The 17,990-nt window shown below is 37.2% G+C and overlaps 2 protein-coding genes across 2 annotated transcripts; both read left to right on the forward strand.

The window, feature by feature from the left end:
- Positions 1 to 787: 787 nt before the first annotated feature.
- Positions 788 to 11,739, forward strand: l(3)mbt (lethal (3) malignant brain tumor). Its single transcript, XM_013326826.1, has 12 exons — positions 788 to 1,012; positions 1,292 to 1,517; positions 1,588 to 2,373; positions 2,701 to 4,821; positions 5,320 to 5,545; positions 8,686 to 8,825; positions 9,447 to 9,618; positions 9,817 to 9,973; positions 10,064 to 10,132; positions 10,267 to 10,324; positions 10,420 to 10,608; positions 10,691 to 11,739. Exons 2-12 carry the CDS (start codon positions 1,365 to 1,367, stop codon positions 10,880 to 10,882), a joined length of 4,263 nt encoding a protein of 1,420 aa, XP_013182280.1. The 5' UTR covers positions 788 to 1,012; positions 1,292 to 1,364; the 3' UTR covers positions 10,883 to 11,739.
- A 1,750-nt stretch (positions 11,740 to 13,489) lies between these two features.
- Prp19 (pre-mRNA processing factor 19) lies at positions 13,490 to 16,731 on the forward strand. The gene is made up of 7 exons (XM_013326905.1): positions 13,490 to 13,634; positions 13,880 to 14,029; positions 14,146 to 14,279; positions 14,693 to 14,833; positions 15,007 to 15,204; positions 15,451 to 15,692; positions 15,779 to 16,731. Exons 1-7 carry the CDS (start codon positions 13,616 to 13,618, stop codon positions 16,407 to 16,409), a joined length of 1,515 nt encoding a protein of 504 aa, XP_013182359.1. The 5' UTR covers positions 13,490 to 13,615; the 3' UTR covers positions 16,410 to 16,731.
- Positions 16,732 to 17,990: the final 1,259 nt, after the last annotated feature.

Consider the following 17,990-nt stretch of genomic DNA (forward strand, 5'->3'; position numbering starts at 1 on the left):
GGTCTTTCTACCTTTTGGTAACCATAAAATACAAATGCCAACTTCTAACAAATGTTCAAAATTTAATAAATTATTTTTACACTTATAAATAGTTTTATATTAATAGATATATAGGTACATCAAATATTGGACATCAATAAATTCAACAACTTAAATCATTGAAACGCTTTTTACAGTGTGAGAAATAAACAAAGATGTATGGACTCCAAATATTCAATAATAATTTGAGTTTGTTTAGCAGTATTTATAAATCGTTTTGAAATCTTTTTTTCACACACATGTTATAATTTGTTAAAATCTTAACTTTTATTAATGTATCCAAACGGAAAACTAAATAAACGGAAACTCGTAGCGGGAACGTGAACTCTGAACGTAAACTTGTAAATTTGATAGCTATATTATTATTTCCGTTTCGTTATTTCCTGTTTTTCTAATACAAATTGAACATCTGATAAGAAAAAAAAACCGTCTTTTATGTTAATATCCTCACAAACATATTTGTATTATAAGTTCCCAAATTATTACGCAATAAATGCTATAGAGTTTACATACTTTAATACATTTTACATAGCAACAATATGACTATTTATTTAAATTATTTCTTCTAAAGCTTGCATTAATATAAAACTTTGAAAACTGTAGCGTAGTGTATCATTTTAGAAAGCTTTGGACATCAAAATCTTAACAAATAGTTTTATAATTTGTTATGTTATGTATGGTTATGATAATGGTGCGCTCGTCTTTCATTTTTTTAGCTGAATAATCGGGCGCGAAAGCACCGTCACAGAAATGCTCGAATTTCATTGGTTAAAAATTTCGAAAGTACCAACCTAACGAATGGTGTAATAATTTGGCTATGTTGTCAGAATTATTACCAGTTGTGTAGGCAGGTAAATTTTGTCGCTTTGCTGAGTGGAATTTATTTTTCTTTAATGGGTTTTAAGACGAAAATGATATTGTAATGCCTTGAATAATACCAAGAAAATTCTACTTCAACTTCAAAATATTAAATGTAAGTAACAAAGAGCCCTATTAGTGTTTCAAGAACTTTTCTTTTTAAAAGGTTGTGGTCCTGCAAAAGTAGCTGCACAATTGATAGAGTGCGATAGTCGCGAAAGAAAAATGTTCTAATTTTGGTTAATGTAATTGAATAGAAAAGTAATGTAGTTTTTTTAAGATTGTTTTCAAATCGTCAATTAAAACTTTGTCGCTGCGTATTAATAATATTTATCCTGAGTTATGCGCTGAAATTATTTTACTTGACAATATTTAATTTTTAAATGATTTCCAGGTGGTCAATAATGAATTGCAAAAGATAATTTAAACTTCTGTAATGAATTTGTCAATATTTCTGAGGCCGAGAAATGGACAGGCAGCAGACTAGTACACTTCAAAACTTTGACGATCCGAAAACTGATATATTAAAAAAAAGACTATTAAAGACTTCTAACTCAAACGTTAGTGCTGTTTTTTCACAAAACTGTTCGCAGAATAATGTACTGTTGAACACGTTGCGCGTGAGTTTAGCTATTATTTCTCGTAAATTTCAATATGTTGCGCCAACACTAATGTTCTTTTATTTTACAGGCGCCGATCTCGAGCAGCATGATCGTTTCCTCGATGCAGGCGCCACAAAGCTCGATGCCGATCACTCACAACTTAGTAACTCATTCAATAGCCCCTGTGAAGATTCATCCAAATAATTCCCCATATCCTCTGCAGCTGTCCACAGTACATGTGCCAGTGCAGATACCTGGATCTACTTCTAATATAAATGTTCCTGTTCAACTCTCAGCAGCAACAAACTCTATGCCTTTACAAATAACCCCCGTCAGTCTTCCACTACAAGTTTCTGGTACAACCAATGTGCCCGTCCAGTTGCCAGCGGGAGAAACAATAAATGTTCCACTACAGTTACCACCAGTTAGTCAAAATATACAAATAGGTGGACAAGCATTGCCTCCTATGCCACTTTTACAAAACGCACACAGTTCAATATTCCATGTTCACATGGGTTCTAATGCCAGACCCCCAAATATTGATGTGAATTCTGACATGAGTGTGTCAAGTTCTACTCAGCCTTACCTTCCTGATTCAACAATTCAAGTCAAAATGAATAACCAAACATCAGTAGGTCAAGTTGTCTCAAATTCTGGTATGGTGCAAATACCAAATACATCCAACAGTTCAATACAATTGTCATTACCAAATCCTGGTAATTCTGGAACAGTGCAGCTTCGAGGTGCACCAAGAAGTGTGCCACATGTTGTGTACATACAGACACCTACTGGATTGAAACCAGTCACTAATACAGAAGTTATAAGCCAAGCCAGTACCAGTGGGAATCCACCACAGATCATAGTAAGGAGACCAGTGAGTATATTTTTCTACACATATTTTTAACAACTGCCTTATATTGTCTATTTAAATATTTTAAATAGGGAGGTAAATGTTATATGTGACTAAAATTAATAATTATAACTTAATTTTAAATTTGTTATTTTCCTTTATCTTTTACAGGAAAAAGAAAAAGAAAAGAAAACATTCTTTCTAAAATTAAACAATTTGTCATATGTCTTATTTTATTAGTAAATGTAACTTTTTCATATCTTAGATCAGTCACTAATATTTGTAAAGTTTGCATATAACAGCACACAGCTACTTTTTGAATTATTTACTTACTAATTTTCTCTCTTACAGGTTGCTAATAATTCAAACATTCATTTGATATCAAATGTAAATAAACCCACAATTGCTCAAATGCCCAAACCAAAGTCATCAATATTGGCACCAGCAAATGCTTCCCAACCAATTGTCATCCAGAAACCAAAAGCAAGTGATAAAATGATGGTCCCAGTGAGCATCGCTCCCGTACCACAAGGCAAACAGGCCATTGCATATTTGGGGCCTGTAAAGAAAAATAATAAAAACATATCAGAAAATCAATCCATCCTAATATCAAGCAATCAACCAGCTCCAAACACAAATAATCAAAAACTCTTCTTAACTCCAATGAATATGCCCAAAATGAATAATGCAAAATTTATTTTACCAGTTACATTGCCAGCCACAATGGCTTCAAAGGGTCCGATTATAAATTTACAAATAGCCAATGGACAGATACAAAATGATCATCAAGGAAACATTACGGTTATGAGAGATACTGCCCCCATGGATACATCTGATATGTCACTTATGTCACCTTTATCAAATGTAGTAAATGGTAAAGACATTACAGTTACTAATTATCAGAGTACACCAGACAAGTCCTGTGCTATATCAATTCAGGGCTCACGAGCTGAGCCTACCGGGGAGCAAGGTGAATATACTTTGTCTATACCTGAAACAAATGCCTCCATGAATGATGATATTTATACTGTATCAATAGAAGATGAAGGTGGACAAGCTCATGAAAAATCCTTTACTTTGGCAATACCAGAGAAAAGTAAAAGCTTATTAAACAAGAATATTATAGATAGGGATATAGGACCACCAGCAGTGGCAGCTCCAGCTATTCTTCGACGCTCGTATTCCGATAATAGTGACAGAAAAGTGTCCAATGCAAGTATGAAAAGACGCATATCCCTGTGTAATGAAAATTTCACAAAGAAACTGACTAAGGAATCCTTTACACAATTAATACAGAAATCAGAAGTACAAGATTCAGAGAACAATGATGATCACCGTGTGCCTTCATTGTTCTGCGACGAGAAGCTGGACAAAGATCTAGATATCAAAATAACTACTGAAGATTCCGATCCTGAAGATGATAAAAATAAAATAAAATTGATCCCCGAGGTAAGCGTTAACATTACGTACGAAAGCTTAGATGAAGATAATTCAAGGAGAGGGCAAGGGAGTAGTGAGCCCACTTCAGAGGAAGATCCTCCAGGTTTGATATGGAATAATGGTGTTGCTCACTTGCAGGGCAGCGGGCTACAGTTTCAAACTAATGAGTTTGGCCTAATTGATTTGATATCTAGCAACAGTAATGGTAAAGAATCGTCTCATAATGGAGCTAAGTATAATTCGCCAATAAAGCAGGACAACGGAAGCGCCGGCAGGGAAAAGAAGCCCACCTCCCCGGAGGATCTGTACCGTTGCGAAGTGTGCGGGTGTCACGGCATGGCGGCGGAGTTCATAACACCAAAGTTCTGCAGTTTGACTTGTCAAGAGGAAATGCGGAAGATTACCCAGAAGAAGAGGGATAAGGAAAGAATTGATAATGCAAAAAAGAGAAATAAAATGAAGAAATTGCTTATGAGAAAACAAGGGGATTCTGATTTAATACAAGATAGTAAAGATAAAGTTTCACTGGGATACGATTCAATGCCGAATGATATTCAAATGACGGAAGTTCCATTGCTTCAAATGACTGAAGATTATGAAGACGAGAAATATCCTTGGATGTGCGGTAAAAACGGATTCTCATGGATGCGTTATTTGGATATATGTAAAGCCAAAGCTGCGCCTGTCAAATTATTCAAAGACCCTTTCCCGTACAACCGAAATGGTTTCAAAGTTGGTATGCGTTTGGAGGCAATAGATCCCCAGCATCCGTCTCTGTTTTGCGTAGTGTCGGTGGCTGAGGTGCAAGGCTACAGGATGCGTCTGCATTTCGACGAGTACCCTGACGTGTATGACTTCTGGGTGAATGCGGACTCTATAAACATATTTCCTCCGGGCTGGTGTGAGAAGAATGGCCGAACCCTGAAGCCTCCAGCTAGCTATACATCCTCTTCCTTCTTTTGGCCTTTATACCTGAAGAAATTAAGGGCTGTTGGCGCACCAAAGCATCTGTTCCCACATGTCGCTACAACGGTGAGTTGTACTTTTTATTTCACTCAATTATATGTGGTCAGGAGCTAATGATAAAGTTGTATACTTCCAAACATACACACAGTTGATAAAAGTTACAATTAATTGAAACTATCGACAATTAATGTGTTTTATATACTAATAACATTAAGTTTATATTATATTACCTTAAGATAAAATTTAATATATGCCAATAAGACAAAATTGCAAATAACAACTCTCATTCCGAAATGAATTTTCACCAGCAGTCGTCCGCGATTTCATATGCACGGGATCAAAAAAAAGATAATATGACCGCATGCTTTTGCTACCTTTCCGTCAAAGTCCCGTCAATATCTGTCCGGTCGTTTCGGACATAATCCTGAACAAACAGATTTACGTACAAACAAAATTAATAAAATTGTTCTTAATTTATAAACAAGTTGAATACATCATGTTCAGGTTTCAAAATTTAGTAGTAAAATAGTGGAAATGTTGTTCATCTTGATATATTGTCGTCAGATGGTGAAACCGAACGGTTTCCGTATCGGCATGAAGCTGGAGGCGGAGGACGTGCAGAACGAGATGGTGTGCGTGGCGAGCGTGGCCGACATGCTGGACAACCGGCTGCTGGTCAGCTTCGACAGCTGGGACCAGGTGTACGACTACTGGGCCGACCCCACCTCCCCCTACATACACCCCGTCGGCTGGGCAGAGGACCACGGGTACACCCTCACGCCGCCCAATGGTCAGTGCATTTAATTTTTATTTTATACTACTTTGGATGGATGGATGTTTGTTATTACGTATCTCCAGAACAGCTAAACGGATCTCGTAGAAATTTGACTCAGATGTTTGATAGTCTGAAAAAACGCATGGGTAATTTGTTAAGTTTTTAAATTCCGTCAGTATTTTCAAAATGTACTTCGACTTTTTCTTAAAAAGTAGATTATAATATGCCCGTATGCATCAGGTATATACCGGAGATAACCTGGAATAAACGCGGAATTGCGGATAGACAAAAATACATAGTATTGTATTTTGCTAGTATGCAGATTTTTTTATTTTATCGCCTTTATCTTTTAAATTTGTTTTCTAGAGTAAAAATTGTTCAAAATTCTGAATGAGAAACATGTTGGAATTTTACGGATTTAGTGATTGTAGATCTACCATGTATGCTACATGGTGTTATAATTTCCCGACCATAACAGTTCGATTTGTTCTTTTTTGATTGCCAAACTAACAAAAATGAAGTTGAATATGTATTGGTTAAGTTCAAGAGTATAGTTTTCTCTTTTTGATAAAAACGTCGATCTTGTCTCGTGCTCAACTGGGTCAAGTGGAGAACAAAATAATAATTTGCGCGACGCCCTTCGGTTTCGTAAAGGATTACGTGTCGGGACATTAAACAAGCAAGAAGTCGGTTAACTTGTTACCTTGATACAGTGCGCGGTCAGGTGGATATATTTCATTGATTTTGTAGAAATTTTACAAAAAGTTTTTTTCATTGATTGAAATTCATATTTAAATTATTTAAATATTTTTTTAAATCCAATAGCATTTCCTTGTCTTATAAGTATAGTCTAGTTTACAAAAGTCTACGGCAAGGATTTTAATGAGTTTTGAGAAAAAAATCCATCCCTATTTTTAATTTATATTTCAATTATTTGGTCACCCTACACCGCACTGGCAACATAAGTTTGTTTGCGTACAAACAGGAATGCGTCTGTTATCAGTGTAGCGACGCCCTCAATTTCCCTTAGCGGTTGCCCACTGTCAATACTCATTACTCAGTGCTTATTTACCTAAATTTATATCAACATGTCGAACAAGTGCACATTTCATTGTTTCTAATCAATTTTTTTTTTATTATTTACCAATATTATTTATCATCTTTTTTTGCTCTCATTATAATTATATTTGTATGAAAAATTATGAGTTTCTTCTGCTATCGTCATCGATATGAACAAAAGATGTACACAATTTTTAACTATTATACATATCTGTTCAAAATAAACGTAGCAGATTCTATCAAAATTTGGTTAATAATATTTTTATAATTATCATGTTAATAATTAATGAACAAAAAAACTTGTTGTACCCTTGCTTTGTACTCGAAACAAAGGAGGTAAATAAAAACATAATTACATTTATTAAAGGTTAATTGTTAATTTATTCTTCACTTGTTAGTCATGTTAAAATATAAAATTTTAACAGTATAAGGCATCGACATTGGCAAACATAACATTTTCATACGTTTTTCGTAGTGTCGTAAGTCCATGGTATTGAAGAGTGCCAGTAAAGTCTATTGAAAAATGCATTTGATTTAATTTTGCATTAATAAACCATTAGAATAGAGACATATTAATTGATTGTTCCAATAAGATTAAACGAGTTGAGAATGTAGACGTCTCAATAAAAAGAAATGAGGTGTATTCGATTTATTTGGAATCGCTCGATATACCTACATTTGTTTACGTCGCGACTTCGCGGCTCGCAACTCGCGGCTCGGCAGTCCGTCGTCGTCTCGCCAGCCGTCGCGTCGTCGGCACGGCCCCGCGGCCCCCGCACTATAAATATTCAACATGTCATATGATATTAATATACTGAATATGTGCAACTTTAAGTTAACGTTTGTCTTACGCTATTAAATAATTTCATACGTATAATGTATTTTTACTTTATTCTGTGTACCGTTATTTTTGTATGTGTGAACGTTAATTGAACGTGTTTTATGTTTTTTTTGTTGATATTTAACTGTTTTATTTTTAATGTGGTCGAAACGATTAATTGTTTACTGTCACTTTTTACCTTTTGAGATCTTTCATAATTTTAATATGATACATTTATTTGAAAACATTAAAAGTTTTATTTTATTTAATTGATTAAATTTATTGTAAAGACTCTTAATTAAACTTGGATGTTTTCTCTACATTTGCGTGTTTAAAAGCAAACATATGGTAAGCTTTTTATAGCTAAATTTTTATTTATTTTTTGACATCGTATACGAATCTGGATATACCGGATTTTAATTTTGCCGACGCGCACCCATTTTTTTTTAATTAGTAGCAATAATAATCACAAATAGCTCTGATTAAATTATAATGAAGCGTTTGTCTTGTTAATCTTTAGCAAATATTAAAAAATATATTTTTTTATATTTTCTACCACTCAAATATTTATACAGCATGTCCCAAAATTCAACGATAAGCCGGTATTGGTGTTTACCAGACCGATAACTGAACCGAAGACGGGGAAAAGTATTAACAAAAATCCAAGTCTTTTTGTTTAAAAATTACATTTACTTTCCTTATAATTTGATCCCCTACACTATATGATCAGACACTGTGGCTATAAATATGAACATATTCCTCCTATTTTTATGCTACTTAACTAACATACGTATAAATTACAGTATACCACCTGGCTATACACCAGAACTGGCATATTGTTTTTGGGACACGCTGTATAATAATTGTATAGTCTATTTGTCGCAGTTATCATAAAACGTAAAATTACGTTGGTATCAAAACAATAAAGAAACATTTAACTATTTTACCAATATGACAATGTAACCAGTTGCTTCCTCTAGAAAGGAGCGTGTTTGTATTGGTATTTCTAAATATAATACATATCAGTTTGCTTTTACCTAATTGCGTTCAACAAAACTATATTATTACAGTTTAAAAACACTGTTATGTAATCAAAACTGATAATAAATGTCATTGCCATTTGTGAAAGTTTCTGCATTTTTATATTCGATATATAATTTAATAACATAAATCTATATTGACATTTAATAATAATAGCGATAAGTTTCCATTATTGTTTACAAGTAAGAGTCAAGAGTAGTTGAATGAATACTAACATTTGTGTGATGTTCCTCAGACTACAAGGAGGTGGAGACGTTCAGGTGGGAGGCATACCTGGCGGAGTCGGGCGCCACGGCCGCGCCCCCCCGCGCGTTCCGCCCCCGACCCCCGCAGGGCTTCAAGCCCGCCATGAAGCTCGAGGTGGTCGACCCTAGGGTAACTATCTACCTGTTGCATTTGTCACCCCTCATCCAAAGCCAGGGCCGTGTCAACGATATTGGACGCTCGAGTGTGAAAATCAATAACATGTATTACTCGTATATATTAAACAGCCTTTATGTTAAATCAGCATTTAAACTTAAACTTGAGTATTTTATTGCTGCGACCGCAGGGAACTGAACTTGATACTTTGATGTGCCACAGTACGCAACAGGCTATCACTGCTGTACATAACAACTCGTAATTAATGAGATTATATTATTGTTCGTGAGTCGATGTATTCAATTTTTGTTTTAAAATTAAATTAAAAAACAATCGTCCCCACCATAACAATTGTGTGAGTGAGGATTTTTACATAATTGATGATCACAATAGTGTGTCAGTGTGGACAGATTGCATGTCATTAATGTGTTATCGATGTCCCGGCTGCGCCCCGCCGCGCTGCACTTGCAGGCACGATTAGTGCAGGTACTGCTGATGCAGCAAAGCGGAGGTTGTTATGGATTTGTTTGTTTAAATAATAAAGTGTACTGTGCGGTCGTACTGTAACAAAGCATCAAGATGTCTATACCGCTATTGCGGGGAACTAGGATGATAAATGGTGTGTGTATGTGTCAGGTGCCATTCCTGATCCGTGTGGCGAGCATCAGCGAGGTGAAGGGACACCAGGTGCGCGTCACCTTCGACGGCTGGCCCGACACGCTCTCGTGCTGGCTGAGCGACGACTCGCCCGACATGCACCCCGTCGGTTGGTGCCTCAAGACCGGGCACCCCCTCGAGCCGCCTCTTAGTAAGTACAACTCCACAGATACAGTATAGTTTCTGATAGAAAATATCGAATCTTTACTAATCCATCCAAAAAAAAATAAAGTAAAAGTATCGGTATCGTGTATAAAGTACTCGATACTGCAAGGTTTCGATACTTTTTCTGTCTGTAAGAGAGTCTGTAGAGCGCACAGTGTAGTGAGGTGTGTTATTGTGTGTGCAGCGGAGGAGGAGCGCGGCGTGAGCGGTCCGTGCGGCGTGGGCGGGTGTCGCGGGCTGGGCTCGGTGCGGGGCGGCGCACACAAGCAGCACGCCGCCGCCTCCGCCTGCCCCTACCGGCCGCGCGCGCCGCTCGACCCGCCCGACAGGCTCACGACACGGTACGTACTTTGCATACACCTATGGCTTCAGATACAAGATAATTTACATCGTTTTTTGTACATTAGCAAGATTATTATTGTCTACTTCAGAGCCAACAACAAGTCCCACAAGGTGCAAGTGCAGAGCGGAACACCCACCAGCGATGCGCCCAAAGAAAAGTACGTTGAAACTTTAGTTACTGATGCTAATGTAAATTATTTTCAAACGTCCACCGAAAAGTTGCCAAATGTGTGTCAAATCTTAACCTGTAGCTTATATTTTGTTAAATTAATTATTTTTTTCTTTGGCGCAGGTTGCCTCGCGGTCGACCACCGAAGCACAAACGCGTTGAAGTTATGAAAAATGAGCATGTAAGTAAAACTAAACGCACAATAACGAACAACAAATTGCTCGTTTGCAATCAATAGGGCAGATGGATAATAACTGAATTTGTTTTTTTTCTCAGTGTTCGGACGAGGAGTCGTCGTCGAGCGCGGCGGGATGCGGCGGCGGCAAGCGGTGGCGGGGCAGCAGTGCGGGCGGTGAGCGGGGCGCGGCGCGGGACGGCAACATGTGGCCGCAGCCGCCGCGTGCGCTGCTCGCTGCGCATATTTCCGAACTTGCGCTCTCGCACGACCCCGTGTCGTGGTCGCAGGTCAGTAACACTTCCACATCGACATGTTCTGTCTTTAAATTAAAAATGAACATGTAAATAAATGTGAATGTTGTGTTGTCAGAGCGAGGTGGAGGCGCTGGTGAGCCGCGTGGCGGGGCGCAGCGCGGGCGCGGCGGCGGCGGGCGCGCGGCTGTCGGGCGCCGAGCTGCTGATGGCGTCGTGCGAGGAGCTGGTGGCGTGCCTGCGCCTACGCCTCGGCCCCGCCGTCAAGGTGTACGCCGCCGTGCGCCAGCTGCGCGACTCGCTCACCTGACCCTCGGTCGCCTGCCACGCCATCACAGTTTTTATGTAAACATTACATAATGACCAGTATGGCGCAACACCTACACTAAGATGGACTGCTCAATTACCTAAAGAACAATTCGGAGTGAAATAATAATAAAATGAAGTTGACTGTTCACCCACCGAATGAGTTTTGTGTTATCCAGAAATGTTATGTGATGGTTTAAGTGTATACTTACAAACTTTGGTTATAGAGAAGAGAAGAACAAATCGGTTATTTTTATTTAAAAGGTTTTTCTGGACATTTATATCAGAAAGTGATGAAGTTGCTTTTGAGAGACTTTATTGTTTTAAATGTTTCAGATTGTTTCTGTGACATGTGCACTTTGATATTATTTTTGGACTGTTGCAAATAGACCAAGTTGACAATGAAATTTATTGTAACAGTGAAGTTGTGAAGTGTATTAAAGACTCGCCGTTGTTTTGTTATGAACTATTTTAAAATAGAGCAAGTGTGCTTAGTAATAAACTGACACATAATTAAATTTGTGATTGACAAACTTTATTGTTGTGAATTTCATCACATTTGGTTAATTGACATTGCAAATTGTATTCCTTGCAAATTTACCTTTAAACACTTTGATAGCAAAATATTAACTTATTGATATAATTTCAAATGGATTTACTTAAATTAATATCTTGTGACTTTAACTATGTTAAAAAAATAACTTATTAGACAATGAAAAGTGATGTACGGAAAGAGACATATCGTGTTACCATTGAAACTTACAAAGTAAATAATTGTGAAGTTTAAATTGTGAAAACGACTGCTTGAAGACTGCATCTGTGCTTACATATTTATATGATATGAAAATATTTTAAATTATGGTAAATTATAGTTAAATTGTGTTGGAATGTATTATATTTTTCATTAATATTTTTACTACAATTAAGAAGTCAATTTGTTGACAATATTTCTAATTTAGGCTGTATTTTATTTGCATAGTACTACGATCAAAATTAGCACAAAAACATAATAATTGTAAGTCAGGTACTGAGGTTGTGATATATGAAAACTTTTTTTTTGTGTCCTTGTCACTAGTTTTTTCTATCTCACCCATTACTTTATTTTAAAAACCAATTTCATGCTTTGACTTTACATATAGACAAACAAGCCTGTTCAGACTTGCATGTGATTGATTATATTTTCTTGTAACATTCAAAGTAAGTCCATATATCCCGTCTACACTTTGGGTGACAGGGAAGGTTAAAATAATATTAGTAAAGATCTTGTTTAGCCAAAGAAGGTGAAATGTATGACTACAATATATATACATGGTTTGTGTAAACATGTATTGGTTAGTTGAGATACCGTTAATAATGTAAATAATTATGAAAAAGTGCAATTTAGTTCATTATGTTTTATGTTAAAGGTATAATGAGGCCAATTTAATTGGAAGGTTTTAGATGTTGTTATTGTTAAATAACAATATCCCCTATGTAAATATTTTCATTATGTTAAACTTCCAGGCGAGTTGTGAATATCAAAGAAATATTAACATAAAAAGATTATTTCTTTTTATTAAGAAAACTATGTTTCATGTTCATTATGTTGTCAATTTTTATTTATTTCATGAAGTATTATAAGTTTTTATTGCATATTCTTCAATTATAAAAATTGTGTCAAATTTAATAGAACAAAAAGTTATTAAATGTGTCTAGGAATTTACTAAACATAGCACAAGGATGCATCCAAAAAGGTATAGTAGTTGTCAGATATCTTGGCGGCCTTTTTCTGATACTCTATGACAAGAACAAAGATAATGTATAGAGATGTTTTAGATTTGTCATTGATTATATATTTTATGGATGTTTACTGATGGCTTATTTGTCCAAAGTTTCGCTTATCGTTTCAAATGTGTTTAATGAATTAATGGTTCAATAAAAACAATAAATATAACTTGAAATTGTGAGCTCTGATATTGTTACGTATTTCATTAAGTATTTTGTAAATAATAAAATGTTTGTATAGGTGACACTATTTTTGCAGTGGCCATGTACAAAACTAGTAATATAGCTTAAGTTTTTACACGTGTTTAGTCGTAAATTGAGTGCCATTCCACAGGCACTACCTATTCTAATCCGTTGTTCAATAATTTAATAAAAACAGGAAAATATAAGAAAATTTTATTTTTAGCCTACTCATATACAAAAGAACTGTATTTAACTGATAAGAAAAAACAAATATCAGTAAGTATTAGCCATGTGAAAATTAGCTCTGAACCGATTCGAAAGATCAGCTCGCATAACGATGAGCCATGATCTGCTTGGTGAATAGCACTTCGAAGCTGGAAACGCAAGTCATAATTATGCAAATACAAATTGTGCTGAGCTGCGAGGTTTTTCCATTTACTAATCTGCATCACACATGTGAGATGATCATCAGGTCATCAATATTACTAGAGTTACACATGTCTAGCAATTATTAATCCGTTCAGTGCCACTACTTGGCCCCTACCCTTTTTACTTTTTAAAATAAAATCCACAGGGATTGACATTAAACATATTTATACTCTGCGCTGGGTTATTGCTATTTGTTTTTATTATCTATTAACTATATATTCTCTATGGTGGTTATCGCATCTATAACCACAGAGCATAAATCTAACTATCGAATTTGATTGAATTTGCAGCATATTTGTATTTTGTTAATTGAATGATAATCAATTTTAGTGCTAAAAGTTTTCTTTAAGCTGGATTTAATATGGCCCTCTGTTGTGCAAGTAAGTTTAATATTTCTCCATACCACGGGGTTAAAAATCGCAGACAAATAATGGTAAAATCATGCCGGGTAAATCTTCAATAGCTTTCTTTAGCTTGTTTTCGTTTTGAATTACTTTAGTTTTAGATATTAACATGTCCTAACCTAATTTATATACAATCTTTAAAGAATCAAATGTTATATGGTTGTAAACAGATATTGTGTTGAATTCAAGAAAAATTCTAACCTAATTTTAATAAATTTTAGTATCAAATGAAGTGCCAGAAGTTCCAGTTGTTTCTCCTTCGTCGGGAGCAGTGTTCGAAAAACGAATCATAGAAAAATATATAATTGAAAATGGCGTGGATCCAATTAGCGGGAAAGAATTAAAAGTGGAAGATCTTATTGAAATTAAAAGTAAGTAGTTTACTTTTGTTTCATTGCTTAATGTGCTGTAAAAGATGTGGGATTAAATTAATATGGATATAAATTTTCCTTTATGTAAGAATTGGTTTCTTTCATTTTGTTTTTAGCCCCACCGATAGTGAAGCCAAAGCCCCCGAGTGCCACATCCATCCCGGCTACATTGAAAAGCATGCAGGACGAGTGGGACGCCCTCATGCTGCACACATTTACACAACGCCAGCAGCTGCAGACTGCTAGGCAGGCAAGTTTACTAAAAATAATTGTTCTCAGTCATGTCAGTGGCAGAAGAATAATTTACAGCTATGAGATATTGTAGACTCACATATGGAATTATTTTATTTAATGCTTTTTTGAAAATTAATTTAATTTCTTATCTGTGTACTACTACACTAAATATCAAGAATACTGTGCCCTTTGCCAGTAGTTTACTTAAAGATAAGGTTAATGATAATCATAAAGTTGCTATAGTTGCCACAGAGCGAATAAATCATAATTATTGCAATAAACTTATATAAAAACGGCTAAACACTCACATATATATATGTGAGTGTTTAGCCGTTTTTATAGTTTGAATAATCAAAATTATTGTTTTTAATGTGATTGATAGGACATTATCAAAGAGTGTAATGATGATATAAATCATGTATACTGCAGGAGCTGAGCCACGCTCTGTACCAGCACGATGCGGCGTGCCGGGTGATTGCGCGCCTCACCAAGGAAGTGACGGCGGCGCGCGAGGCCCTCGCAACGCTCAAGCCACAAGTAGCCGTTGTCGCGCCACAGCCCACGCACACGGTAAATTATACAGATACAATTATTAACAGTGTTTAAACAATTTTGACACAACCTCAGTACTTTTTACACTAGTTATTTCAGGAAACAAAGTACGAAAGGAGATTAATCGGAAAATATAGACTTATGTCAAAAAATATTTCATATCACATTTGCATATTTGTATTTGTTTGAAGGTGGAAACGGGTGCGGCGGGTGCGGCCAGCGCTGGGGGCGGTGCGGCGGCGCTGGGCATGTCGGGCGAGGTGGTGGCGCGGCTGCAGGAGCGTGCCACGGCGCTCACGCAGGAACGCAAGCGGCGCGGTCGCACTGTGCCCGAGGGCCTGCTGCCCCCCGACCAGATACGCGCCTTCCTCACGCTCGCCTCGCATCCCGTGAGTAAACACTCTTACATAAAATAGAGCTCACGTCTCATCTCCTGGATTATATTGATTGACGTTTAAAACTAAGTTCAGATAGTTTTTTTACTGAGAATATTAGAGTATTAGTTTAAAAACATAAAATGTCGACATTGTTTTAGCCTTTTTGAAAACTGACCTATCTGTATGCAATATGAACTATTTAGCGATAAATATTCTGTGATTGCTACAACCTAAGCTAATGAATGAGTTTTTTCTAAGGGTCTGCACTCTGCGAGCGTGCCGGGCATCCTGGCTCTGGACATCAACCCGTCGGACCAAAGCCGGCTGCTGACGGGCGGCAACGACCGCAACGCCACCGTCTTCAACAAGGACACGGAGCAGGTGGTGGCCATCCTCAAGGGGCATACCAAGAAGGTGACGCGAGTCATCTATCATCCCGACGAGGACACAGTCATCACTGCCTCCCCCGACCATACTATACGCGTCTGGAACGTGCCCACGTATGTTTTCCATGGTGTCATTTTCTATTGAAAAATAAGATTAATAACATCTCTTGAAAAATTATTGAGTTGGTTTTGTTGTCCAGATCTCAAACATCTGTAATCCTGCGGTCGCACGACGGGCCGGTGACGGGACTGTCGCTGCACCCCACCGGCGACTACGTGCTGTCCACCTCCACGGACCAGCACTGGGCGTTCTCAGACATCCGCACCGGCGCTTTGCTCACCAAGGTGAGCGACTCCTCCGGCGTCAGCCTCACCACCGCGCAGTTCCACCCCGACGGCCTCATCTTCGGCACGGGAACTGAGAACTCGCAGGTCAAGATTTGGGACCTGAAGGAGCAGAGCAACGTGGCCAACTTCCCCGGGCACGTGGGCCCCGTCACATCCATCTCCTTCTCCGAGAACGGCTACTACCTGGCGACGGCGGCGGAGGACGCTTGCGTCAAGCTGTGGGACTTGCGCAAGCTGAAGAACTTCAAGACGATTCAGCTAGAGGAGGGGTACGTGATCAAGGAGCTGTGCTTCGACCAGAGCGGCACGTACCTGGCCATCGCGGGCAGCGACGTGCGCGTCTACCTCTGCCGCCAGTGGCAGGAGCTAAAGGTGTTCAACGACCACACCGCCTCCGCCACCGGCGTGCGCTTCGGCCGCAACGCGCAGTACCTCGCCTCCACCAGCATGGACCGCACGCTCAAGCTCTACGGCCTCGAGTGATTCTCCGCGTGCAGCGCTCGGTGCGAGGTTCAAGTTATGGGACATTATGACAGTGTGTTGTTGCAACCTAAATATGTTCTTAAATAACTAAAAATCTCATATCACAGTCATTGGTATGATGAGGCACAGAAATATGTATATGCTACAGTTAATATTTTATCAACCCACTTTTCGTCAGAGCTGATTTGGACCAATGTGGCAAAATGTGATGCCAGAGTATATAATTTTAAGTAATATTACTGAACTTTTTTTTTACCCTAGCTTAATATTTTCCTAGCGTAAGTAACCTTTTTAAGAATTAGAATAAAATATTATTTGCAAAGTAATGATAATTCCTTTCTCCTTGACTTTCCCCGTATAATATAAATAAAGGGAAAAAAAACATTTTTTTTAGTATCACTTATAGCCATAGAGAATTGAGATTCACCAAAGATAAAATTGAATACAAACAAAATGTAGTACAATTGTTTATTTTAAATAATTTACATTAAAACATCATTTAAATATATACACATAGATTACATAAGCATATTAACATAAAACTCTATCTACCGAATTAAAAATTAAACGTGGTCTTTTTGCTTGACAAGGAATTGTTGCGAAGTTGGCCCCAGACAGCTGTTCCCGCCAACTCGCAACATAACCTCCAAATATCACAAAACATCCTTCACTATTGTATCATACACTCTTGTACATTAGAACCAAACTAAACCTAATAGAAAATTTACTTTTTTAAACTAACAGGCATAACTTTGTAGCCACATAATTTATAGTAAAACCATGATTCCGAATAATGTCACTACGACTTTCATTGTGGCATTGGATATGTTAACTCATTCATAAATCGATGGCTCTTACGTAAGTTATAGTATATTTGAAACGAAAAATTGAAAATTATTTAGTACAGAAAATATGACAACATAATTAGATAGCACAAAAAAATTAACAAGGGGAAAAGGCATTTTCCTTTTAATAAAAAAAGTCAAGTAAAAGAGTGCTGGGAAAAATTATTTTTTAAACATAACCATTATGTTAATACATACTATTTTACATAATATAGTGAATGTGTGCCTAGTTCTTAGCACAGCAACAAAGTATTTGTTTTTGTTGTTTACTTGAATTTCTTCTCGAATACATACATATTATACAACATTCAAGCTCTCTTCTGGCATATGTAGACAGATAAAGCCTCCAATAAATATCAAAGAATAAAGTTTTTTTCGTTTAAAAAAGAATGAAAAAATGTGATGAATTTAACTTATATGTTGTTTTGAAGTGGTAATTTTGTTAGCTTTTCGCGACATTGAGTTTTCTATGTTTATTTTGTTTTCAAACATATTTTTATTATGTGCATTGAACACATAGGACAATAGAGGGAACGGCTTCGGCATTTGGACAGTATTGCAAACTATAAAATGCAATTTGTATTGTTACACCATAAACCTAGCGCATGTAAACATGTCACGATGTTCAAAATAACATTTAGGAATCAATCAAGTGATGTATAGGAAGAAGAGGCCTCGGGGGCGAGGCGGGCGGGAGTGGGGGCGGGGGCGGGGCGCGCGGGTCATGCGAATATCA

Source organism: Papilio xuthus, unplaced genomic scaffold (assembly GCF_000836235.2).
Source record: "Papilio xuthus unplaced genomic scaffold, Pxut_1.1 DF828780.1, whole genome shotgun sequence".
Classification (NCBI taxonomy): Eukaryota; Metazoa; Arthropoda; class Insecta; order Lepidoptera; family Papilionidae; genus Papilio; species Papilio xuthus.

Bases quoted from the DNA above. Each gene is read 5' to 3' on its own strand.
- Prp19 (XM_013326905.1), top strand. The intron at 15,205-15,450 runs GTGAGTAAACAC...GTTTTTTCTAAG, and splicing joins TCACGCTCGCCTCGCATCCC to GGTCTGCACTCTGCGAGCGT. The intron at 15,693-15,778 runs GTATGTTTTCCA...TTTGTTGTCCAG, and splicing joins CGCGTCTGGAACGTGCCCAC to ATCTCAAACATCTGTAATCC.